Source organism: Pinus tabuliformis, chromosome 7 (genome assembly GCF_031772625.1).
Source record: "Pinus tabuliformis cultivar Carrire ecotype Pingquan chromosome 7, CPIR1, whole genome shotgun sequence".
Classification (NCBI taxonomy): Eukaryota; Viridiplantae; Streptophyta; class Pinopsida; order Pinales; family Pinaceae; genus Pinus; species Pinus tabuliformis.
In genome coordinates, this window is record NC_142293.1 from 2,025,690,026 (window position 1) to 2,025,717,747 (window position 27,722).

A 27,722-nucleotide genomic window follows, 5' to 3' on the forward strand; every position below is an offset into this window, starting at 1 on the left:
GTCTTCACTTTTGGAAGAAAGAATGGAAGATTCGGTAAACATCTGGCATTCGATACTCTTTGAGGATGTGGTAGGACATCCAAGATAAGAGTAGTCATAGAGGACTGATATTCTTTGAGGACTGGGAATCCAAGATAAGAATAGTCCTGGAAAGACATACCCTATGAACACCGGGTGGGGTCTGTTCCTTGAGAGACAATGATGATAGTGTCTATAAATTATTGGTCTCGCCAACATTGTGCTCTGATCTTGTGGAGAGATAGAGCTATTAGTCAAAGCCTTGCTATGTGACAATGTTGGATGATATGGTGCTAAAGAGATGGGTTACCAATCTGACTCTTCTTATGAGAATTCTTCAGATTGAGAATGTCCAAGTACCTTGTACGGATTATGAATACCTCCCTAGTTAAGAGGGAGTGTTGAAATATGTAACTAGGTTCGGTCTTCATAATGACATAAGTAATCGTGATTTTATGTATTTAATAAAAAAAATAAAAATAAATTTATTATTGTTATTCTTGAGGCATGGGTTTCGTGCTCAAGGGAGATTTATTTTTAGATCAAGCGCCCATTGAGTGCTTCTAGGGCTTGTCATTGAGTCTACAAGTCAATTGAGTCATTGCCATGTATGAGAGACCCTTTTGGGCATGTTACATATTGTAAAGAAAATTTATGAGTTAATAGAAAGTCAAAAGACCCTCCATGACCTCATGATGGTGCAAAAATCAGGTTGGCGTACATGAAGGGACAAATAGGCCTAAAGAAGCGATTTGTACCCCTTAAGAGCCTATAAATAAGAAGGAACTCGACGTCATTTGGACACACTCAAGCAAGTTCGATCTCCACATGACAAAAGCTGGAAAAGAACGATAAAGGAGAAGAAGAGCAAGATTGAAGTTTTGGGCCTTTCTCTCTCTGTCTCGTGTTAGGGTTTTTATAGTGACTAGGCAAGACAATTCTGAAGCTGCATCGAAGCTGCATTGAAGTTGTGAAGCTGCATCGAAGCTGTGAAGCTGGATTGAAGCTGTGGAGCTGCATCAAAGCTATGAAGTTGCAGTTAGGTCAAAGCTGTGAAAGGTCAAAGCACTGAAGCTGCTGGGTTAAAGTTGCATAAGAATCTGCGGGGGATTGAAATTGCAGAAGTTGTTGGAAAGCAGGAAAGATTTTACTTGGTCTTGGAGGGTCTTGGTCAAGGGTCGCATGTCTTGGAATTCGTTAATTAAAGGTATATAAGAAGAGAAGAATTCTTGTGGTTTTCCACAGTTGGAGAGGTTTTGGTCCTGGATGATTGCTTATATCTTGTGTCCTCTTGTCTCATTGTTCTTCATTGTTTTTTATTCGTTTGATGATAAGGACACTGATTATAATCAAGTGAAAGGAGAAGATAATAAAGTTAAGTAAAAATACATCACAAGCAGTTATTAAAGTAAGAGAAATCACTTATCTTGTTGCCCCTAGATTTCTCAACAAAGGAGGCATCTCTAAGGCTTGATGCGAAATCCATTAGAGGAGTGCATTTTGAATTCTGCTTGGATAGATCTCTTCCTTATTGTCTCCCCTAGTGATCCTCATCTTTTGATGCAATACCTACAGTGGGATCTGTGGAAATTTGATGCCCTAGCCATCACACCAAGTGGGAACCCTAGAAACTAATCCTTCAACTTGGGGATTTCTTCAAGGCTTGTATTTTAGTGCTTGTTGAAGTATATCATTCCAAGCCTTTCCTCTTGCCTACCTAGACCTTGGATGAGCATATATATATCGCTAAATATCTCAACCCTAAGTCTCGTGTATTCTTTCCTTTCAAGGGGTTTTTCATGTAAAGTCCTACTAGCTTCTCCCAAAGCTTGTACATTTATTGAAGCTTTCCATTGAATGAGCCACCTTGCTTCACTCCAAGCTTATCCTAGACTTATCTATCACAAGTGAGGAATACTGGGACTCCTTCTGTTGGTGAAAATTCAAGAAGAGAAGGGGACTTAGGCTGTGGTGACAGTGGGCCTCTGGCCTAGGGTGTTATTGTGCCCTCTAGCTCTTGCCTCTTTACACGGCTTGCTAGTATGTGCAACAACATGTACCTTAACGATTTAGCGCATCATCTTCACTCAAAATGGAAACAATTTACTTATCTTTCTAAGAATATTGCCAGTGCAATTGAGTTTCATAATAACAATTTATCCTGAGAATCCTATCAACTCAATGTTCCATAAAGGATCAGATTAGGATGGTTAGATCCTTTTGACAGTTTGGCAATTCTGCTTGGGAATTAGGTCATATCATCTTGTATTGTCAACCATGATAACGTTAAGTGTTGATTTTGGGTAGCACCGGATGTGCTTTAGCCATGAAATTTTGTGGAGAGCCTAAGGCACATGAGATCTCCAAGACCCATAAATTATTTGGAGAAATTCCACCCAGATGAAGAGTTATTAAAATAATTAATATTTTTAATGGGTTCCTAAGTCTAAACTTAGGAGGATAAAAATATTAATATGTATTAATAAAAATATGGGTGAGAAGGTTCTAAATGACGAGGATCAAGCCAGTTCTAATCTTAGCTGTTGATTAGGGAGTTAATCTCGGCCGTTGATTCATCAACAAGAAAAGTTTAAGAGGAGGCTTGAGGGTCAGTTGGAGATACACCAAGAGAGATAGTCAGTTCAATTTTCTGGGGCAAGGTCTGCTAAGGAAATGGAGTAAGTGATCAGTTGCAGTGAGGGGTAGTTCGGCAAGGGATTTTCATCCGAGGTCGAAGAATACATAGCAGAGAGGCAACGAAGTGCCAAGAGAGACAACGCAGACCTTAGAAGGGCTGACGTAGAGGACGCAAAAGCCGTAGAGGCTGATGCTGGGCTTCAGAGGCAGCGCTGGAGAGATTCTGTGGCGCACTGGGAGTAGATCAGTAGATCCTGAGCCGGAAGAGGAAGACGCAGATCTTGAAGGAGTGACGCAGTTCCAGAGCAGTGCTTGGAGCAGCTTTCACTGTCCAGCATAGGGAACAACTGGAGTTGCTATGGGGTTTGATCATCCGTTTGCTGAATTTGTTGGAATATCTGTCTCTGGATAGAGGTACTACTGCTAAGGATATTCTTTGTTGGGTGAGCCATTTCTGGCACCTTAATTGTATTCACGAATTTGCTTAATAATACAAACCCTCTATATGCTGCACCAGTTTTCCCGAATTGGATTTTTCTGGGGATGATTGTACAAAAATAAGGGTGTCCCTTGTGTTATTGTCTCACTTTATTTCAGTGCATGATATGTATATTTGTGAAGGCTGCAATAGTGTTTACTTTGATGTTTATGCAATTAAATAACTTGTTAGGAACAAGTAGGAGATTGTAAACCAGTAATTGCAGTAAGGGTTTCTGATGTGTTAGATTCATGAATTTTCACATTAAGAACAAAGAATTATGCAAAGCCACTACAATCCAGAACAGAACCATAAAGTCCTTCCATAAACATGCCTTGAGGACAAAGCATTTATGAAGGGGAGGCAATGCAATATATTATTATAATAATAATTAATGAAGAGACACATCCCAATGAAAGGACATGTCTCAACCAAAAGACATGATTTTTGATGAAAGGGGCTCTCTTAAGTATTTATACGGGGCCCTCATTGTACTATCAATATCTTATCATTTCTCATACATTTATTCAATATATTATTCTATCCACATGGATTCCTTTATATTGATCCACATATTTTTGATCTTGGTGATCTGAACTGGATTGGTTTGTCATATATTCTTTGGCATTTAATTTATCATTAATATCCCTTTCATTTTTCTTTTGAATTTTGAAATTCATATAATGTGTTTTCTCTTTTTTCAATATAGAGCTGCATCAACCTTTGGCATCCAAGCCCCTTCTTCTTATGGAATTGTGAAGCATGAACCTTTTTGGGGTACATGTAACAGCCAATCCAAAAGAAAGGGTATAGGAAGAGGGGAATAGATTGAGTAGGTTAAGTATTCAAAGACATAAACACTTTATCCTTACCAAGGTCTCTAGTAGTACCCCTCTCCCTAAGAGTGGTGACACTTTGACTAAGAACTTGATGGTGACCACCAAGGTTAAACAAGACAGAAGGCCTAACTTCCAAGCATCATGGTTCATTATCTAATTCAACCCATGATCCCTACTTTCATGCCAAATACATTGAACATAAACACTTAATTTGAAGCAATGGAGAAATGTACCTCATGTATGTCGTTACCATCATCAACAAATGAGTGAACTGAGCATGATGTAAGAGGCACATGTGGGCTACTGTCTGTGGAGAATGCTGAATATCATTAGTGTGACCACTGTATAATGTGGATCATCTGAGGAAAATTCCTAGAGTTACCCATAGAAGTGGGGTTAACAGGGAGCATGAGCATGAATGTTGCCAGGGGTGGGGTGGGGAGGTGCTCCCCTGCAGCTAGGGATAGGAGATGGGCATATTCTTTTGTAGCATGATCCGAATTGCAGAGGACATACCCATGCCCACAATTCTCCAGATGACATCCTTTGAGATAAGTCTTGTCTACCTTTATAATGATAGATGAGGGTAGATGATAAATGTTTTCATTTTCATCTCATCATTTTTCAACATCACCTAATTGTACGGTATGTTTTTTTGGAAATTTATCTAATTTTTTGTTTGTATCTTTAGGGGTGTTGGTTTGAATTTGAAATGATTCTTTTAATACGTTCAGTCTTCAGAAACAAGCTTGGGTTTGTCATCAGATTAGAGCATATGATATTTTTAAACTAGTTCATGCAAACATATTGTGCAATGAAATCATTCTGAGACAATGTCAATGATAGAAATCAGCTTATACAACCTATTCAATGGGAAAAATTAAGTTCTTATCCTGATTATGTATTTTGTTCATATATATTTCAAGAAATGAATTAATTATTGAGTAGGGACATTGTGAATGTTGTTGGATTGCACTTTTTCAATAAAGAATCTCCATTTGAGTGTTATATCTAACATGTAATGATTTTGTTGAGTTTCTATGCTGAAAATTCTGCAAATTATTCTTTTTCTTGTTTTGGATTTAAATTTCAAATTTGTGCTGTGTATCAGGAGGCAATAGTATTGGCTGTCTGGCAAATGCAGGTGCTGCAGGAACTATGTTTGATTCAGTCCTGCAGAGTCTAACTGTTAGCAATGGCAATAGATCAACACTTACAGAAACTCTCCTCCTCGAATTTCCTACCTACCCTCTGTGGTCAAATGTTTTCATTGAAAGTCATGCGAGAGTTGTGGTCCCTTTATACTGGAGTAGAGTCCAGGTTAGTAAATTCTCTTATAATTTTGTATGCAGCAATTAGAGTCCTTTCATAGTTTTCTCTTTGATTAATTTGATATGACAATATTAGTCAGATGGGCTTGAATTTAATCTTGAACATTACCTGGTCGGTGAAAGAGGGCATATAATTACCTCAAGCTGTGGTTGAGTCTAACATTTGATCATATCTTTGTAACTTGTAGTTATTTTGTCCATTGGACTGTATGGCCCATGCTATTAGTTATGTGTGCACGTGCCATACTGTTAGTACTTAAGGTAAATCACAATGCTGGAAAATGAGATAGCTGCAACTGATCAAGAAATCAAAAGGTCATGAAAACCATAAAAGAAACTAATAAAAATCGCTATTAGAATAGCTGTAAATTTCCACAAAAGGAGCTATTATTTTCTACCAAATCTTGTTTTCTCTCCAATGCTCAGGCTACGTACAGATAATCTGTCTACACAGGAGATTACTGTCGATTAAATCTGCGGAGATATAAAATAAAAAATAAATGTAATAAGACTGTGATAGATACAATGATGTTGGTACATAGTGGAAGCACTAAAGTGGCTCCCATATAAGGCAGAAGTCAGGTAGTAAAAGAGCATACTACACTTTTATTCTTTCTATTTCCTTAATTAATTTTTAGTCTAATGTTTTTGTAATTTTTTATTTATAAAATTATTTAATACCTTGAATCTAATCACTAACTAATTCACCAATTCGAGTCTAATATCCATACTCAACCCTAATTTCTAGTATTAATTTCAATTTGTCCAATTCTAATTTATTATAATTTATACTAATTCAACCTAAATTCTTTATTTTCCTCTTATATTAATTTGAACACTTTTATTCCAATCTCTATAAATTTAATTCTACTTAATACTAAACTAATATTATTTAATACTAAATTATAAATCTTTTTTTTTTCTTCTTGTAAACACATGTATTTACATTATATTAACAATGGAAAAATACAGAGTGTACAGACTTGAGAACATGGGGGTACTGTGCATCTCCCCCATCAAAAAGCTTTGCCCCTAAGTGGGGAAACCAGAGAGGAGGTCACAAAAAATTCTCTGCGCCTGGAAGGGGAAACCAGAGATAGAAGTCATGCTTACAAAATTGAGAAGGATTGTCAGGAAGCAAAATTCCATTATATGATTCTAGTGGCATTGAGCCATCTGCCAGCAAACCGAACTGGAGAAACCAAAAGGCCAAGCTTGACTGACCTGAGATGAACCATAGAGCATGAGGGGTTTACACCAACCTGTGGAGGAGCTGCCCTGGAGCTGTGCCGGAGCCGTGCTAGAGCTGCAGTGCACCTGAGTGTTACCTGCTTCGCGTGGCACCTACTCAAGAACATAGCAGCTGTAGGGGCTGGGACGAGGAGGGGTGAACGTTTGTGGCGGGAGGAGAAGGAGCATGGTCAGCATCTCTGTGGATGGGAGAGGGACGACAGGCAGGGGTGAAGATAATTGAGGAAGAGGTCGAGCCTACAGGAGGAGAATTTGAAGGCAAGGGAGCACGGGGGAGGGGGAAGGCACATTGGGAGGGAAGTTGATACTTAGGTCTCTGGAAAGCCTTTTGAGGGAGGAGGAGGCATGGCTATGATATCCTGAAAACTCTGCAATCCAACCAGTGGATCTTAATTTATCCTTCTCCCTTTCCTTGAGTTGGCGAGCCAGGAGGTTGTGGAGAGCCCAGAACATGGGTCGGCCACAACTCGTCTTAGCCTCGTCGGATTCAAGCACTTGACGTCTAATGTGGGGAGGGATATTGTAGTCAAACAGGGCCATGGCAGTGTTATTGTTGAAGGTGGTGGGGGTGCGCCCTCTTCCCCTCGCCCTACTCGCTCAACGCTTTTGACCTTTTTCACTATTCATAGTGGAGCTGTGGGAGGCTGAGGACATGGAGTGAGGCTCATTAGAAGCGGAGGTCGTGGAAGGGAGATTGGCCAGCCTGAGATACTAGGCTCTGAGTAAAACGACCAAATGGATGAAGTGCAAGGAGCTCATGTTGCAGAGAGATATACACTTAGGGATGACAGGTGAAGCAGAGGGACGAGTGTGCGAGGACAATCCTAGATCGCTGAGGAATTTAATGGCCATTGAAACCACCTGGAGGATGGCTGCTGCCAAGTGGAGACCTCCATCGTTTTGCTTGGGAGCACGTGGCCTCATTGTTAAAATTGGAAACTACGGCCAAACTCCATGTGGGTCATATTATTTGTGGCAACTGATATTTTTCTTGGGTCCCTCTCATTGAGAGGTGTAGGATTGATCTAAAGATCATCCGATTCCGATAAGTATTCGTGAAGATATGAATTTATTTGTGTTATGGGACAATTCGTCAAGGTTGGCCAACAACCAAATAATCCCCACGTGTGCTCAACGTTTTAGTATAAAAGGAGGTGACTTGATAGTCATTTACATACACACTTCACTCATGATTTCTCTCCACTTGTTTTGGGTTTTAGTGGAAGAGAAGTCTAAGAGGAGGAAGCCCTAGATGCAGTAAGGAAGGAGCCTAAGCTTGAAGTCTAAATGCAATCCTAGATTATGCCCTAGCAAGGAAGACGCAGTCTGCCCTAATCCTCTACACTATCAAGGAAGAGAACCCTCTAATTCATTGTCCCAAGGGTGACCCTAACTAACCGCAGTAAGGGAGATAGGCCAGCGAGGGTTTGAAGGGGCGTTTGGAGGCCAACTTCAGGTGACCGAGTGCTGGAAGGAGAGCCGAAGTTCCTTGCTGGAAGGCTGCAATAATTAGGGACTATTCTGGGCTAGAAATCCTCTTGAAACAGGCTGAGTAAGGCACCTTCATGTTGTGATCAAGCCACAGCAAAGAGGGATAGAACAACGCGGGTTTTGGACGTTGTTTCAGGGTCATTCCGTGAAGACCGAGTTGTTGTTAGGAGGGCGAGGTACCTTCTTAGACGGTCGAGGCAAGGAGGGATTGTTTTGAGGACGTTTGAGGGTGGGCAAACCCTTAACAAGATTGTTACAGACCTTTGGAAGCTTGTTGTAACATGCCGCATTATTGAGGGCAGGCCGAGGACTTTGCAAGGGCTAGAACTGTCCAGGATTACTGTGAAGGGTCTCATCTCGACAAGGAAGGGCAACCACATCACCTTGGAGCAAATCTTGGCGGAAAAGAAGGCTGGCAAAGGGGCTGTGATATGCCCTAAGCATGACTAGTTTGCAGTAAACAAATCAGACCTCAAAACAATGAGCTGAGGTATGTTATCTATGACATTTCTTGTAGGTGTTGGATCCTAGATGAGGATCAGATTTGGATCGTGTTAAGGCAGCCCGTGGAAGTCAATGAGATGAGGCAGAAGATGCCCTAGACTAGTGACAGTTTCCACAGTGGTTGGGTAACAAACTTGGAATGAGAGTTTGTTGTCAAAGTGTTGACTATTATAGTCTATCTTGCTGCTGGGTTAGGCCATAGGCCATAGCCAAAAACTAAAGCGGTGTGGCAGCATGACAAAAGTAATGGTGTAGCATGGTGTAGATCAGTGTTGCTGGACATGGTGCAGCATTGGTACAACAATGGGACAACAATGGTATATGATGCAGTACAGTGATGGATTATGATGAAATGCAGCATAGTGATGATGGGTGCAGCAAGGTGCAACACAGTGAGGTGCAACATGATGATGAGGTGCAGCATGATGATGAGGTGCAACACAATGATAGGTGCAACACAATGATGGAGTCACCGTGGAGAATTAGTTGAAGTAGCATCTCTTCAACTGAGTTCAGTTACCTCATGTATCATCTTCTTAGAGATGATCTATGCTCTTATTTAGATAAGTCAAAGTGTTGACTTCTGTTGTAAATGTACTATCTCTCTCTCTCTCTGCTGAACTATTGAAGAACATATAAGAAGAATTGATCAAGGGTTTCCCCACATTGGGGTTTGTCCCTGGCTAGCGCCACATCTTGTGTCCTCTTGTCTTGGCTTGTCTTCTATGATTTACGTTTATGTTCTATCTGCAATTTACTATTACGCTAATGTGATTGCTAATTTGGAAAAGATATTGAGCTAACTGTGAAAATTGAAATAAATTGCTCTACGCATAGAACATACCTAAAATTAACATGGTATTAGAGCTGAGGTGAAGACAAAGCCCAAGCAAGAGTGAAAAAGTAATCATCGAAGACAGTTTGGAAAGGACAAAAGGCTCAATGGACTCCTCATCCCTGTTCAAATTCACCAAGGGTGAGGTCGAAGTAGATAATAATATCTGAGTGGCGCATCGGAAGCTTCTCATCGCCTACCTAAAGATAACTTCAATAGGAAGTCGGGATCTAAGGGTGGAAGGAAAGGCATATGCCTTGTTTGTAATAAGTTTGGCTATTATGCGAAGGAGTGTCCGAATGGTAATGATGATAACAATGATTCCAGAGTCATCTTCAATGATCGGAGGAATGACAGGTAATGCAGGTCATCAAGGAAACAACGAACTCTTTAAAGAAAGAAAGGAACTCTAGGAATGAAGAATCAAATGTTATTTCTGACAAGATAAAGAAGCATTATCTTATATTGGTCCTCTCCTCCGGACTCTTTGGGAATCTAGCTTATTGATTGTAGTGCTTCAAGGTACTTCATCGGATAGAAGGGTGCTCTCTCTAATTTGGTAGAGATGGAAACAATCATGGGATTATACTTAGAGTCAATGCAACATATCTCAGAAAGGGTGTAGGGAATGTTACCTCTTAATTGAATGAGGGGAACTCGATTTATTTAAAAGAAGCTCTTTATGTACCTGATCGCAAGAAGAACCTAGTGTCCATTTCGGCAATGGAAATCAAAGATTTCAGGGTGACATTCATTGATGGAAAGGTACGTGTTTGAAAATAGAATTCTCAAAGATGCTTTTACCCATGGGTTCAGAGTTGGCAATTTGTATCAAGTTGCAGGAAGTCCAATGGGGACCATGTCAGTTGACACATCTCATCTATAGCACTGGAGGTCTGCTTATTATGGGGCCCTACTTGATGTGAGCCAGATGGTGATAGGAATGCCTGAATTCAAGAAGAGCATGAAGGTACATGTCTGAGATGTACCGAAGGAAAATCTTACAAGGGGACCGTTCCTCTCATGGAGCAAGTCCACAGGTTTGAAACAACTCATGGGGTTTGAGATTCATGATTAGGAATCTCATGTGTGCAGGTGGAAGAAAGCCATCTATGGCTTGAAGCAAAACACCCCAGGCTTAACATGAGAGGATTGATAGCTGTTTGATGAAGCTGAGATTCACTAGGAGTGAAGCTGATCCAAACCATTGCTTGAAGGTTGTGGATGATATACCTCTCATATTGGCACCTTATGAGGACGACCTCTTTTTGACAGGTCCAGATCCTTTCATTTGCAAAAGTAAGAGGGAGTTGGATTCCAGATTTTGAATGATGAATTACAAGCCCATGACTACCTCGATGGAGCTATTTCAGAAGTTGTGGTAGGGATGCCGGACCTGATTTGGGAAATGCCTCTGAGTTTCATAAACTCATTCTAGCATTGATGTTCTTGGTGAACTCCCATCCGGATATATGTTTTGCAGTGAGCATGTTGAGCTCATATATGGTTTAGCCTCACTAGATTGGTGCCAAGAATCTTCTGAGATATCTTCAGGGCACATTCTCTCATGGATTGAGATACATTGCTGGAAATATGAAGTTGCATGATTATTCGAATGCTGACTGGGCAGGCAGTGTGGAGGATCGCAAGAGCACTTATGAGTGCTGGTTCCCTTTGGGTTCTGCTTCGATATCCTGGATGAGTAGGAAGCAGAAGTCGATTGCCTTAAGAATCGCTGAGATCAAATAGATAGCTATGAGTATGACCTCGTGTGAAGCTGCCTGGTTGAGGAAGCTCTTCAGTGAGCTGTTTGACAAACGATGAATACCACCGTGATCTTCTTTGACAACCACAGCGGGATTCTACTGTCGAGGAATCCCGTGTGTTATGATCGCTCCAAGCATATAGACATCAGGTACCACTTTATCTGGGATATGGTACATCAATGAGCAAGAAGGCTCCATCGCATTGGGACTGATGTGCGGGTCGCAGACATTCTGTCGAAGCCTTGGGGAAAGGTCAAATTTGTGACTTTCTGAGAATGACTTGGAGTCATTGAGAGACCCTCTTATGAGGGTCTTGTATGATGCATGCATTGAGCTCTGGGAGCTTCGAGGGGCTTGGGGTACTTTTTGGAGCAATAAGCGACCATAGGGCGACTCACCCTCCCCTAATGGTGCGCTGTGTACAGGGTGAATGGTTTAGCCTTCCCCTGTGATACCTCGTGGTGACTTATGGACAGGATGAGTGGTTCTCATGTCAAGGTATCCTACCCATGCAGTTGGGACTCATGGGAAGTACCTCCCATTTGGCCAATGAGTAGGGAAATGGGGTTAGGGACCATAGTAGTACCGATGGACGCATTGTGTATCTACCGTACTCCCTATGCTTGGATGACCGACATTGATCTAGGATCAATTGGAACTAACTTCAGGTCGGTAAGAGTGATATAACTCAGTGTCTCTTGGAACTGGTCTGGGATTAGTATGAGTGGTTTGAGACACTCTCTCTTGATATTGATCTGGGACCAATGAAATTGACTTCGGGTCAATATGAGTGGTTTGAGACACTCTCTTTTGATATTGATCTAGGATCAATGAAACTGACTTCAGGTCAGTATGAGTGGTTTGACACACTCTCTTTTGATATTGATTTGGGATCAATGGAATCGACTTCGGGTCAGTAAGAGTGATATAACTTACTCTCTTTTGGAACTGATCTGGGATCAGTAAGAGTGGTATGACACACTCTCTTCATATGGGACTGACTTCAGGTCAATAAAGAATTGTATGAGACATTCTCAACCAATTCTTTTTCTTCATGGTTTAGCAGAGTAGAGCAGAGCAGTGCAGGGCACTGATGGCAGAGATAGTATAGTCTGGTAGATGGATCAGTGGATGCAGTTCTCCCTAGTTGAGAGGGAGTGTTATAATTAGAAACTAGGGCCAAACTCCATGTGTGTCATCTTATTTGTGGCAACTAATATTTTTCTTGGATCCCTCTCATTGAGAGGTGTAGGATTGATCTAAAGATCATCCGATTCCGATAAGTATTCATGAAGATATGAATTTATTTGTGTTATGGGACAATTCGTCAAGGTCGGCCAACAACCAAATAACCCCGACGTGTGCTCAACGTTTTAGTATAAAAGGAGGTGACTTGATAGTCATTTACACACACACTTCACTCTTGATTTATCTCCACTTGTTTTGGGTTTTAGTGGAAGAGAAGTCTAAGAGGAGGAAGCCCTAGATGCATTAACGAAGGAGCCTAAGCTTGAAGTCCAAACGCAGTCCTAGATGATGCCCTAGCAAGGAAGACGTAGTCTGCCCTAACCCTCTACGCTATCAAGGAAGACAACCCTCTAATTCGCTATCCCAAGGGTGACCCTAACCGCAGTAAGGGAGACAGGCTAGCAAGGGTTTGAAGGGACGTTTGGAGGCCAACTTCAGGTGATCGAGTGCTGGAAGGAGGGCCGAAGTTCCTTGCTGGAGGGCTGCAATAATTAGGGACTGTTCTGGGCTAGAAATCCTCCTGAAACAGGCCGAGTAAGGCACCTTCCTGTTGTGATTAAGCCGCAACAAAGAGGGACAAAACAATGTGGGTTTTGGAGGCTGTTTCAGGGTCATTTTGTGAAGGCCGAGTTGTTGTTAGGAGGGCCGAGGTACCTTCCTAGAGGGTCAAGGCAAGGAGGGACTGCTTTGAGGACGTTTGAGGGTGGGCAAACCCTTAACAAGGTTGTTACAGACCTATGGAAGCTTGCTGTAGCATGCCATAGGGATTGAGGGCAGGTCGAGGACTTTGTAAGGGATAGAACTGCCCAGGATTACTGTGAAGGGTCTCATCCCCACAAGGAAGGGCAACCACATCACCTTGGAGCAAATCTGGGTGGAAAAGAAGGCTGGCAAATGGACTGTGATATGCCCTAACCAAGACTAGTTTGCAGCAAACAAATCAGACCTCAAAACAATGAGCTAAGGTATGTTATCTATGACATTTCTTGTAGGTGTTGGATCCTAGATGAGGATCAGATTTGGATCGTGTTAAGGCAGCCTGTGGAAGTCAATGAGATGAGGGCAGATTAGATGCCCTAGACTAGTGACAATTCCACAGTGGTCGGGCAACAAACTTGGAATGAGAGTATGTTGTCAAAGTGTTGACTATTGCAGTCTATCTTGCTGTTGGGCTAGGCCATAGGCCATAGCTAGCAGCTAAAGCGGTGTGGCAGCATGACAGAAGTAATGGTGCAGCATGGTGTCGATCAGTATTGCTGGACATGGTGCAACATTGGTACATCAATGGGACAACAATGGGACAACAATGGTACATGATGCAGTACAGTGATGGAGCATGATGAAATGCAGCATAGTGATGATGGGTGCAACAAGGTGCAACACAGTGAAGTGCAACATGATGATGAGGTGCAATGCAATGATAGGTGCAACACGGTGATGGATTCACCGTGGAGAATCAGTTGAAGCAGCATGTCTTCAACTTAGTTCAGCTACCTCATGTATCATCTTCTTAGAGATTATCTATGCTCTTATTTAGAGAAGCCAAATTGTTTACTTCTATTGTAAATGTACTATCTCTCTCTCTCTCGCTCTGCTGAATTATTGAAGAACATATAAGAAGAGTTGATCAAGGGTTTCAACTTTCCCCACATTGGGGTTTGTCCCTGGTTAGCGCCACATCTTGTGTCCTCTTGTCTTGTCTTGTCTTCTGCGATTGATGTTTATGTTCTACCTACAATTTACTATTATGCTGATGTGATTGCTAATTTGGAAAAGATATTGAGCTAACTGTGAAAATTGAAATAAATTGCTCTAAGCATAGAACATACCTAAAATTAACACTCATTCATGTGAGCATCCGAATCCGGGTAAATTATAAATCTTATTTTCGATTCTAAATGAAATTAAATTCCCTGTAATGTTAATAGTAATTTCACCAAATAAATTTATTATTTTATTACTTGATTTCATTTATATTTCTTTAATTAATTAATTTATTTTTTCCCTAAATCTTCAATAATTAATAATAAAATTCTTTTCATCAACATTCACATTCTTTTCACTATCTCTAATGGTCATATTCTACCTCTAACAATCATATTCTAGCTCTATCTATTCATGGTCTGGCACTCTTTGCATCATATTAAGCTTTCTGTCCTTGAAGATGGGTGAAGTGTTCACTCGAAATGTTGGACATCTCAATGAGAACACACAGTTATCCATAGATTCTCATCATCATCAAGTTATGACCTGTGAAAATCTACATGCTAAAAGAACATACTAATTTAAAACCCCAGATGACTAACTCTAAAGAACAAAGAGACAGTCTAGGAGAAGGACGTACAAGATGAGTGGCTCATTGACTTATGGTACTAGCTGTAAGAGGTGGTTCTAGATCACTAGAGCTCTCTCCTAACATCCGAGGCCGAATGGAGAAAACTCAACATAGATGTTTGTCCTGAAGAATAATGGGGTGGGGGGCTTGAGCGAATACTGTGGGACTTTCTAGAAAGAAGGGCTCGTCCTTGAGGTCTAGGTCTCAACATGCAACTGAATTGATTGTTGGATGAGGTCTGGTCTCGGGGTGCGTCTGGGATCCCATTGAGGTAGGAATGGAGTCTTGTGTCCTCACTGATCTAGAATCATTTGTCTCCATCTGTTGCCTGGGGACTTGAATCAAGAGCACTGTAAAAAAACAGGTAATTTGCCAAGAAGATGATCTTTGGAATGGATGTGGTTGAAGCATGGAAGCATGGAAATGAATAGCCTCTTGTATATATAAGGTCAAGCATCTTTTGTCAAGTTATCTAAAGAATTGACCAGGTGTTTATATCGTGTTGGAAAAGACAGTGGAATGAACCTTGGATCTCATAATAAACTAGACAAAAGAAGATAAGTTCTCCTTAATCTCTACCCCCTGGAGATGGTACAAATGGCATATCTTGTTTAAGTAGCTAATCTGGTGGTCAGAGGGAATCCGTAATCTATGAGACCCAACTCTAAATTGGCCCAAGGGTATTTGTGAGATGTACAAGGACTAAGGAGGTTGAATAATAAGTCCATCTCTGTTGAGAAAAAGGGTACCAATGAAGTGTTTCCTACTGCCTTTTTGCCTTTGTCTTAGGAAAACACATGAGACACCTTTTTAATAAGTGTTATGAGTTATTAAAGTCATGTGACTTTAGTCACCTTATGTGGTTCAAACGTACAAAGTACTTTATATTAAAGTCACTTTATGTTTTTAAAGTGACTTTAAGAGAAAAAATATGTAATACTCTATATTATTAATTTCACTTTATGTGGAGAAAGGTACAAGATACAAAAACAACATTAAAGTGACTAGGGAGGCTCTTAATGAATGGGGGACATGAAAAAGGGGGTCAATGGGAGATCAGATCTCCACCCTTGATCAAGGAGCGCTGAGATCTAATCTCAACCCTTGATCATAGGGTTAGGGCTTCACTTCATTAAAAGAGACTAAAAAGGGAGAAAAAACAAAGGAGCTCATTCATTCTTCAAGTATAGATTGGAGGAGGAGAAGAGAAGAGGAGGCTGAGAGAGCTTCAAGAGGAGGCTGATAGAGCCTCAAGAAATGGCTGTGATAGCTGCAAGGAAAGAAGAAGGCTGTGAGAACCTCTGCTGGTGGAGAGATTCTACAGCAAGGAGAAGGGAGGCTAAGAGAGCCTTTGATAGAAGAAAGAATCTAGAACAAGAGGAAGAGGAGTTAGAGGATAAAGGATAGAACAACTACAACAGTGTGTAGAAGACCATCAGGCTGAGTTCCTAGTCTGGTAAAATAGCATGCAGCCTAGGACATTGGTATATGTTCCAGTCTGAATTACTGAGCAGAACAGCAGCTCGCAGACCAAGGGAGAGAGGGTAGTCTGATAGGCCCACAAATCTAGGTAGGAGGGCAGACTTCCAGTGCTGTATTTGAGGAGGTTTTCAGCATATTTTTCCAGGCTGGAACAGGTTCAATTTTTGAGGAGATCAAGCATGTAATTTTAGGAGGTCACCTTGTCAGTGTAGATTTCAAGGAGGAAATTTGCAGATTTGTGGCACAAATTTTGAGGATATTAATTGCTGTTTAGTGGCCCAAATTTTGTGGAGAAAATTCTGGGCAAAGGGCACGAAATTAATGCTGAAAAGTTCAGTCAGTGGCATGCAGTTCAAAAAGCAGTGATTACTGGACTGTGACAGAGTTTTAAAGGTAGAGATAAGTACCCTTGAAATATTTTAAATGCTGTAAATAAAATTTCCTGAGAAAAGAAAATAATAAAATAACTGGTTTTCCCCTTGTGGGTTTTTCCAGGGTCCGAGATTGACCGAAAATAACTGTGCGCAAATTTATGTGTGCTTGCTTGTGTTTATTATCAGCTGAAAGTGTGAAAGGCAAAAGTAGTGGTAGCCTATGTGAAAATTCCGAAACCCGGAATCCTACTGCAGCAACTGATAATATTTCTTCTATTTGTTAAATTAATTAAACAAACTATTTGCAGTTTCCTACGGCAAATATTGAAATATATACGCTGCAGCCTTCACAAAACAAATACTGCGGAAAAATAAATGCTAGAAAATTAGAGAAATTCTAGCACACACATAAAAATATTGACACAGTTATTTTTGGACAATTGTCCCCAGAAAAACCCAACTTGGGAAAACCGGTGCAGCAGATGAGGGTTTCTTTATTAATTCTTCAGCAGAAATTCAAGTACAAAAATTCGGACATTAGAATAGAGGAAAATTACTGAGAGAAATTTAGTGACAAATTTCTCTCTCCATAGCGACTCCCTAACCCTGAGATGAACCCTCTGTGCATACACTGGGTTTCTGCGTCACCTTTTGCGGAGTCATTGCGCAAAGCTCTAGTGGACTGCGTCTTTCCTCCTCCCGCCTCTTCCAGAACTTGTTCTGCGCTTCCCAGATCACTGCTGATACCCTCTCTCTCCCCTCTGCAACTGACCCTGCCAAGCCAAGAGGTAACTCCTAAATGAATTGCGCTTATTCATTAAGATTGCTCATGGTTATATACATGAGGGAGTGACCCTTGGGCTTCACCTCCCGATGGTTCTTTATTTTCCATTATTTATTCTTTACATTATTTACAAGTGTTCACCCTATCCCAATGAATAGGTGTCAACATTCCCCCCCTTAATCTGAAGGGATGTTGGTGAGTCCAAGCGCTTCGGTGAAGATCTCTGCAATCTGCTCATTAGTGGAACAATAGCGTAGATGGATTGTCTTGGCCTCAACATGATGTCGAATTAGATGGTATTTTGAATTGATGTGCTTTGTTTGATCACAGAACTTTGGGTTCTTGGCCAACTTTATTGCAGAGGTGTTGTCAATCATGAGTGGAGTTGAATGTACTTGTTTTACCCGCAAATCTTCCAGAATTTTTCTGAGCCACACAATTTCTTTTGTTGCCTCAGTTGCTACCACATATTCTGTCGCTGTTTTGGAATCTGCTGGAACTGATTGTTTGCGTGATCTCCAAGAGACAGCCCCTGATCCAAGTCTCATAGCATAACCTGAAGTAGATACCCAGTTTCTTTGTCTCCATCGAAGTTTGAATCAGAGTATCTAATCAAGCTGAAGTCGCCCACCTGTGTATACATGAGTCCAAATTCTTGGGTTCCCTTAAAGTACTTTAGGATTCTTTTTGCAGTAGATCAATGTCCCTCACAAGGCTTTTGCATAAACCTGGAGAGGATTCTAACAACAAATGAAATGTCTGGTCTAGTAGTAGTTCGGTAGTTGAGACTTCCTACAAGCTGTCTATACTTTGTTGCGTCCTGAAATTCTTTTCCTTCAATGGATGTGAGGTTTAAGTTTTGTTCCATTGGAGTAGTTAGAGGATTGCACTCAGCCATGCCAAACCTGTTCAACAAATTTCCAATGTACTTCTTTTGAGAGTAGAATATAGACTTTGGATGTTGAGTTACTTCAATACCAAGATAGTAGTGAACATAGCCCAAGTTAGTCATTTCAAAACCTTTCCTCAATTCCTTCTTTATGGATGCAATGTAGCTCTGATTGTTCCATGTCATCAAAAGATCATCTACATATACCATAAGATATACAACTATTTTGACAACTTTCTTGACAAACAAAGTTGCATCATCAAGATCATAATGTTTGAAGTCGAGTTTTAGAAGATGCTCAGTTAACTCTTCATAGTAGGCTCGCGGTGCTTGCTTAGGGCCATACAAGGATTTCACAAGTTTGCATACTTTATGTTCATGTCCCTTCACAACAAATCCTTTAGGTTGGGACATAAAAACATTCTCTTTCAGATCTCCATTCAAGAAAGCAGTTTTTACATCCATTTGATGGACTTTCCAACCGTTCTGAGCTGCTAAGGCAAAGAGTGTCCAGATGGTAGCCTATTTTGCTGTGGGAGCAAGTCTCCCCATAATCGACCCATTCCTTCTGTGCAAAACCTTTTGCCACAAGCCTGGCTTTGTGCTTTTCAAGTGAGCCATCAGCTTTATACTTGTTCTTGTAGACCCACTTGTAGCCAATTGGTTTGGTTCCCAATGGAAGATCAACCAAATTCCAAGTGCCATTCTTTATCAAGGCATCATACTCCTTTTGCATCACTTCTTTCCATTCATCGTGAGAAGTGGCTTCTTTGAAGGAAGTTGGTTCAAAATCTGTTGTAAAAATTTCTCATTTCCCACCCCGTTTTCAGTTTCACCTTATTTCTCCCATATAGTTAAATGCCCTTTCCCATATCCATACATTCAACAACTGAAAAATAAATTTTCCCTGAAAACACAAATTCTGGAAATTTTATAGAATGCTGGAAAATGCAGAAATAAAAATCAGCAAGCACAAACAGCCATTTAACACATTTGAACACAGTGATTTTTGGTCAATGTGACCCTGGAAAAACCCCCTACAACTCATGGGGAAAACCAGTTCGAGAGCTCTTTCTTATTTCTGAAAAATGCTTTTACAGTGAGAAATATTCAGCAAAAATCAGCAAGCAAATTTTACAACTTATCTCGTTTTCCGTGCCTCACAGCCAACTGGAAAATACTAGCAAACAACAAAACATGACATCAATAAATGCTGTACGGCCTCCTTGATTTTCATGCCCACTTTCAGCCTTAAATGCTGTTGTACAACCTGCAATAAATACGCTGTACGAACCTCGATTTGCATGCAAAAAAACAACAATACGCTGTACGGATTTCCTTGGAAAATGTGCCAACAAACTGCTCCTCGATTTTTGTGCAAACTTCTCGATTTTTGTGCAAATAACTGTATGAATTTCTAGAAAATCGTGCCAAAATTTCCCATTCACTGTGTGGTAACTCAGCGGTATGGATTTGCTAAACTGTTGCCTTGGAATGTGTGCCAAGCTGCTGTCTCCTTCTCTTCCTTGTCCAGAAACCTCCCTTGCTCTCTTGCTCTCCTTCTCTCAATCTGCTCATGAAAGAATGAATTGTAAAAATTTTCTGTTTCCCACCCCGGTTTTCAGTTTCACCTTATTTCTCCCATATAGTTAAATGCCCATTCCCATAGCCATACATTTAACAGACTGAAAAAATAAATATTGCTGAAAACACAAATTCTGGAAATTTTTTCAGAGTGCTGGAAATTGCAGAAATAAAAAATCAGCAATTAAAACAGCCATTAAAACACATTTAAACTCAGTGATTTTTGGTCAACTTGACCCTGGAAAAACCCCCTACAACTCTTGGGGAAAACCAGTTTGAGAGCTCTTCTTTATTTCTGGAAAATGCCTTTTACAGAGAAAATTTTTCAGCAAAAAATCAGCAAAACAGAAATTTTCCAGCAAGCAAAACTTATCTGTTTTCAGTCCAAACGACAATCTGAAAAATGCTGGAAGAGCTGTACGGACCGTACGGATGTACGGACTGTACGGACCGTACGGACTGTACGGACTGTACGGACGGCCGTACGGACTTGTACGGACAGCCCTCGGAAAAAGTGCAGAAAATCGCCTCCTCGATATTCGTGCTGAAAAATATTTTTTTCCACTATTTTGCTCACAAAACTGCCTTTTTCTGCTTGTTCTTTATGCTGTTCGGATTTGCTGAAGTGCTGCCTTGGTGTGTGTGCCAAACTGCTGCCTCTTTCTCCTCCTTGTCCAGAAATCTCCCTTGCTCTCTTGCTCTCCTTCTCCCAATCTGCTCATGAAAGAATGAATGATCTTTTTCCACCTTTTCCTCCCTTAACCCAACCCTAAATGACTTTTGGGTGATCCCTAAATCCAATGGCTGAAATAGATTTAGATCAATGGCTGAGATTAAATGCTCATTTAAATCTCACTTTCTATTTTTTAATTCACCCCACTTTAATAAAGACCCACTTAGTCATTTATTTCCAAAGTCACTTTTCCTTTCTAATTTTTCATTGACTTTATAAAGTCACTTTAAAATTAGACTTAGTAACTTTATCACTTAAAGTCACTTTCAAATTAGATTTAACTTTATAAAAATTATAAAGTTACTTTAGGAGAAAAATTAAATTCTTTTGGACACTTTTCCCTAGGCCAAAGATCAAAGCCTTAGGGAACCACCTGTCCTCCGGTACCAAATTTCAACACTCCCTCTTACCGAGGAAGGTGTTCCTCACCACACCCATCTTGTCTCTGAAGTAGACATGCTTGCCCCGTGGTAAGGCTTTGGTAAGAATATCTGCAACCTGCTCATCAGTGGAAATATACTCAAGCTTTACAGCTCCCTTCTGAACATGGTCTCTGATGAAATGATATCTGATCCCGATATGCTTTGACCTGTCATGAAATACTGGATTCTCCGTGAGTTTAATGCAACTCTGATTATCACAGTAAATCACTGAAGGTCTCAACGGCTGACCAAATAAGCCAAACAACATCTTGCGAAGCCAGATGGCCTCACAACTAGCTAGACTAGCTGCCATATACTCTGCTTCCGCTGAACTCAGTGCTACTGACTGCTGCTTCCGGCTGAACCATGACACTACTGCTGAACCCAACCCAAAACAACACCCTGAAGTGCTCTTCCTATCAGAAGCACAACCTGCCCAATCAGAATCAGTGTATCCTGCCAATCTCACTCCATCTCCCTGCCTGTAGTCCAGACCATAATCCACTGTCCCCTGCAAGTACCGCAAAATGTGTTTTGCAGCCACCCAGTGAACCTTCCTAGGCTCACACATAAACTGACTCATCGTGTTGACTGCAAAACAGATATCTGGTCTGGTGTTGACCAAATACATCAAGGAACCAATCAGCTGCCTGTACAATGTGGGATCCACCAACTCGGAATCCGAAGCATGAAGCTTCTTCCAGTTGGTGATCATCGGTGTCGACATGGGTCTACAATCCTCCATGTGGAATCTGCTAAGGATGTCCACAATATACTTCCCCTGCCCCAGGAAGAAATGCCCCTCCTCCTGCCACACCTCCAAACCCAAAAAGTAATGCATCAAGCCGATGTCCTTCATCTCAAACTCCGCTGCAAGATCTCTCTTACAGTGCTCTATGAGTCTATCTGCACCTGTAATGATCAAGTCATCCACATACAGCACCAGAATGAGAGGCTCCTCACCAATCACAATAAAGTAAAGGTTCGGATCTGCCTCACTCTTTGTGAAAGCCATCCCCTGCAAGTATGCATCTATCCTGGAGTACCAAGCTCTGGGAGCTTGCTTCAGGCCATAAAGGGCCTTCTTCAATCTGCACACATGGGACTCCTTCCCATGCACCTCAAAGCCCTGTGGCTGCTCAATGTACACCTCCTCCTGTATGAAGCCATTGAGAAATGCGGTCTTCACATCCATCTGGTGGATCTTCCAACCCATCTCTGCTGCTATCGATATAATGGAGCGGATCGAAGTATATCGAGCCACGGGAGCGAAGGTCTCCTCATAATCAACTCCCTCTACCTGGGAGAACCCTCTAGCCACAAACCTTGCTTTGAATTTCTCAATGCTGCCATCTGCAGCATGCTTTACCTTGTAAAGCCATCTGGAAGTAACCACGGATTTGCCCTCAGGCCTCGGCACCACCTCCCAAACATCATTCTTCATGATAGAAGAATACTCCTCCTGCATGGCCTCTCTCCAGACCTGCTGGCTAGCTGCCTCCTCATAGCTAGAAGGCTCAGAGTCAAGGATGCTGGTAACCATCGCCATATAGCTACAAAATCTCTCAGGTGGTCTACTCTCTCTGACCGGCCTCTTCGGCTCAGCAACAGATGTGGCATCTCTCAAGGTGTCCTGAAGCCACTTGGGCTTCCTCTTCCCTGAGCATGCTTCTCCCATAGGAGAATGAAACTCCTCCTCCTCATCCCCATCAGTAGCCTGAACTCCTGACTGTCTGTCTGCTGTCCTCCTGCCTGCACCTGAACCTGTAGAAGCTGAGGTACCGTGTGAACTGTCCATCAGTGGACTCCCTAGTGAACTGCTCTGTGAACTGCTCTGTATGCTGCCCGGAGCACCACCCCTCTGGCTCGGCGAGCCACTGCTCACTGATGGACCTGACATCCTCATAGATGTACCTCCGGATCCTCCTGATCCCTGCCCACTGGATCCCTGCGACTGACTCAACTGCTGCTGAGGGTCTGGCTGATCCAGATACTCTAACTCCCGTGACCTCCTAAAGGCCCTGTCCTCCTCGAACTTCACATCCCGTCTGACAACAACTTTCCTCTGTGCAGGAATGTAAATCCGAAAGGCCTTTGAGGTCTCACTGTAGCCCACAAAGATACCCTTCTCTGCGGTGGGCTCTAGTTTGGTCCTCTCCTCCTTGGGTATATAGGAGTATGTAATGCATCCAAGGATATGAAGATGACCAAGATCAGGCTTCTTCCCAAAGAAAGCCTCCTCCGGAGTCATGTGCCCCAAGGCACGATGCGGACTCCTGTTCTGCAAGTAAACAGCTGTGTTGCAGGCCTCTGCCCACAAGAACAATGGCAACCCCTGATCATATAACATGGCTTTGGCAGCCCCTATGATGGATCTGTTCTTCCTCTCCGCAACCCCGTTCTGCTGGGGGTTGTAAGGAACAGTGAACTCCCTCCTAATGCCTGCCTCTGCACAATAGTCAACAAACTCTCCAAGGGTGTACTCTCATCCATTGTCCGACCTCAGGGACTTGATCTTTCGACCTGTCTGAGTCTCCACAAGAGCTCCTAACTCCTGAAACCGCTTGAAGACCTCACTCTTGGTCTTCAAGAAATAAATCCAGGTCCTCCTGGAGTGATCATCAATGAATAAGACATAGTACTCATATCCACTCAAGGAAACATGAGACATCCGACCGCTCACATCGGAATGAATCAAATCAAGTATCCCCGTCGCTCTGCTGTCACTGCTGGGAAAAGGGGATTTGGCAAACTTGCCCATCGCACAACCTCTGCAAGTATCATGGTGATCAGTACTGAAATCTGGCACACCTGTAGTGATCTCCCGCAATGTCCTCAAGGCTCCATGAGACATGTGCCCCATCCTGCGGTGCCAAATCTCACATAGCTCAGAACTGCTAGCTCTGCTGTCGGTACTACAGCTCAATGCCAAAGGGGGCTGGAATGCAAACTTGTACACCTTTGCATGGCGTACACCTATCACTCTAGCTGAATCAGCTGGAGAGCCCCTGGGATACATCAACACCTGTCCTTCCCTGAACAGTACCTCATATCCTCTGTCCTCCAACGCTGAGACGGATATGAGGTTCTTCCTCATCCCTGGCACATAAAGAACCTCTGACACCTTCAAGGGAGGTTTGGACTCCCTCTGAAATGTCACTGTCCCCACCCCGACTGCTCTAACAACTCTGTCATCACCGAGTACTACCTCAATATCAGTGCCACTCTCTGAAAGCTCTGAGAAGTACTCCCGGACTCCTGTCATGTGACGTGAAGCCCCACTGTCCACATACCAGATACCTGTAGATGCTCCGCTAATCGAGGGAAAAGCATGCTCCCTCTGAACCTGTGTGGCAGGTGATCCTGCACTAGAGGACTCACATGTAGTGAACGCAAACTCCCGGTCAAAACGACCTGCAAAGTCCTCAATCTCAGCTGACGCTGCCACATCCTGGGTCTTCCCCTTCTTCTTCTTCTTCTCCGGACACACAACTGCATAGTGTCCCATCTTCTGACAATTCCAACACTTCACTTTGGAATAGTCCTTTTGTGAGTTACCCTGTTTACCTTTACCTTTGCCTTTGCCTCCACCACCGCTTGTGGAAGCCTGCTTCTTCCCTTTGCCTTTCTTGCCTCCTGCCACCAGTGCTACGTCCTCATCCTGCTCAACTGGCTTGGCTGCCCCAAGCTGTCCTTTCCTGATCTCTGTCTGTATACAATCATCCCAAAACCTCTCCCATGTGGGAAGGGTCTCACGTGCACAAACCCCATCAGCAAAGTTCAACCATGAACGGGGGAGGCCATTCACTGCAATACGCACCAACTCAGTGGATGGAATGGCCTCTCCAATCGCTGCCAACTCATCTCTCACATTGGTAATCTTTGTGAGATATCCAGCTGCACTATCATTCCCCATCTTAATGTTCTTCAGCTTCTCCTTCAGGACCATCTTCCGGTTCTCATTGGTACTCTGGTAGAGATTTGACAATGCTGTCCACATCTCATGGGCATTGCTCTTTCCTCTCACATGAGGAATGCAATGGTCTTTGATTCCGTCTAGAATCAACCTCTTACCCTTGTTGTTCTTTCTATTATAAGCTGCCAACTGAGTAGCATCAGTAGGCACAACAACAGGGTGCTGTGCTGTATGCACCATGATATCCCAGACTTCTGCCTCCTCAAAGATACTCTGCATTCTCTCCTTCCAAACGCTGTAATTTGTATGCCCATCCAACCTATCCTCCACCCTCAATCCCAATGACATCTTGCTGTCCTAAAACTGAAAAATAGCACTGCTGTGTTAAAGATAAAACTGCTGTTTATGAAAAATCAGCTTGCTGGAATTTTCTGAGTGAAAAAATCAGCAGCTGTATTTTTTCTCTTTTGCTGTCCCAAACTGCCCTTCAGCACTCAAGCTCTGATACCATGTAAAAATTTTCTGTTTCCCACCCCGGTTTTCAGTTTCACCTTATTTCTCCCATATAGTTAAATGCCCATTCCCATAGCCATACATTTAACAGACTGAAAAAATAAATATTGCTGAAAACACAAATTCTGGAAATTTTTTCAGAGTGCTGGAAATTGCAGAAATAAAAAATCAGCAATTAAAACAACCATTAAAACACATTTAAACTCAGTGATTTTTGGTCAACTTGACCCTGGAAAAACCCCCTACAACTCTTGGGGAAAACCAGTTTGAGAGCTCTTCTTTATTTCTGGAAAATGCCTTTTACAGAGAAAATTTTTCAGCAAAAAATCAGCAAAACAGAAATTTTCCAGCAAGCAAAACTTATCTGTTTTCAGCCCAAACGACAATCTGAAAAATGCTGGAAGAGCTGTACGGACCGTACGGATGTACGGACTGTACGGACGTACGGATGTACGGACTGTACGGACGTACGGATGTACGGACCGTACGGACTGTACGGACTGTACGGACGGCCGTACGGACTTGTACGGACAGCCCTCGGAAAAAGTGCAGAAAATCGCCTCCTCGATATTCGTGCTGAAAAATATTTTTTTTCCACTATTTTGCTCACAAAACTGCCTTTTTCTGCTTGTTCTTTATGCTGTTCGGATTTGCTGAAGTGCTGCCTTGGTGTGTGTGCCAAACTGCTGCCTCTTTCTCCTCCTTGTCCAGAAATCTCCCTTGCTCTCTTGCTCTCCTTCTCCCAATCTGCTCATGAAAGAATGAATGATCTTTTTCCACCTTTTCCTCCCTTAACCCAACCCTAAATGACTTTTGGGTGATCCCTAAATCCAATGGCTGAAATAGATTTAGATCAATGGCTGAGATTAAATGCTCATTTAAATCTCACTTTCTATTTTTTAATTCACCCCACTTTAATAAAGACCCACTTAGTCATTTATTTCCAAAGTCACTTTTCCTTTCTAATTTTTCATTGACTTTATAAAGTCACTTTAAAATTAGACTTAGTAACTTTATCACTTAAAGTCACTTTCAAATTAGATTTAACTTTATAAAAATTATAAAGTTACTTTAGGAGAAAAATTAAATTCTTTTGGACACTTTTCCCTAGGCCAAAGATCAAAGCCTTAGGGAACCACCTGTCCTCCGGTACCAAATTTCAACATGAATGACCTTTTCCTCCTTTTCCTCCTTTAATCTAACCTAAGTGACTTTTGGGTGATCCCTAAATCCAATGGCTGAAATAGATTGAGATCTAGGGCTGAGATTAAATGCTCATTTAAATCTCACTTTCTATTTTTTAATTCACCCCACTTTAATAAAGACCCACTTAGTCATTTATTTCCAAAGTCACTTTTCCTTTCTAATTTTTCAATGACTTTAATAAAGTCACTTTAAAATTAGACTTTAGCAACTTTATCACTTAAAGTCACTTTTAAATTAGATTTGACTTTATAAAAATTATAAAGTCACTTTAGGAGAAAAATTAAATTCTTTTGGACACTTTTCCCTAGGCCAAAGATCAAAGCCTTAGGGAAACACCTGTCCTCCGGTACCAAATTTCAACACTCCCTCTTACCGAGGAAGGTGTTCCTCACCACACCCATCTTGTCTCTGAAGTAGTCATGCTTGCCCCGTGGTAAGGCTTTGGTAAGAATATCTGCAACCTGCTCATCAGTGGGAATATACTCAAGCTTCACAGCGGCCTTCTGAACACAGTCTCTGATGAAACGATATTTGATCCCGATATGCTTTGACCTGTCATGAAATACTCGATTCTTCGTGAGTTTAATGCAACTCTGATTATCACAGTAAATCATTGAAGGTCTCAACGACTGACCATATAAGCCAAACAACATCTTGCGAAGCCAGATGGCCTCACAACTAGCTAGACTGGCTGCCATATATTCTGCTTCCGCTGAACTCAATGCTACTGACTGCAACTTCCGGCTGAACCATGACATTACTGCTGAACCCAACCCAAAACAACGCCTTGAAGTGCTCTTCCTATCAAAAGCACAACCTGCCCAATCAAAATCAGTATAACCTGCCAATCTCACTCCATCCCCCTGCCTGTAGTCCAGACCATAATCCACTGCCCCCTGCAAGTACCACAAAATGTGTTTTGCAACCACCCAGTGAACCTTCGTAGGCTCACACATAAACTAATTCATCGTGTTGACTGCAAAACAAATATCTGGTCTAGTGTTGACCAAATACATCAAGGAACCAATCAACGGCCTGTATAATGTGGGATCCACCAACTCGGAATCCGAAGCATGAAGCTTCTTC

General features: G+C 41.9%; 1 protein-coding gene across 2 annotated transcripts in view; it reads left to right on the forward strand.

Annotated features, from left to right (window-relative positions):
• The window catches only part of LOC149256630 (uncharacterized), a 396,827-nt gene that overhangs the window by 70,038 nt on the left and 299,067 nt on the right, over positions 1-27,722 (forward strand). For both annotated transcript variants that reach the window (XM_089460804.1, XM_089460805.1), the window contains exon 4: positions 5,084-5,292. In XM_089460804.1, coding sequence (XP_089316930.1) covers positions 5,084-5,292 — 209 coding nt within the window. The remainder of the gene's footprint in view (positions 1-5,083; positions 5,293-27,722) is intronic.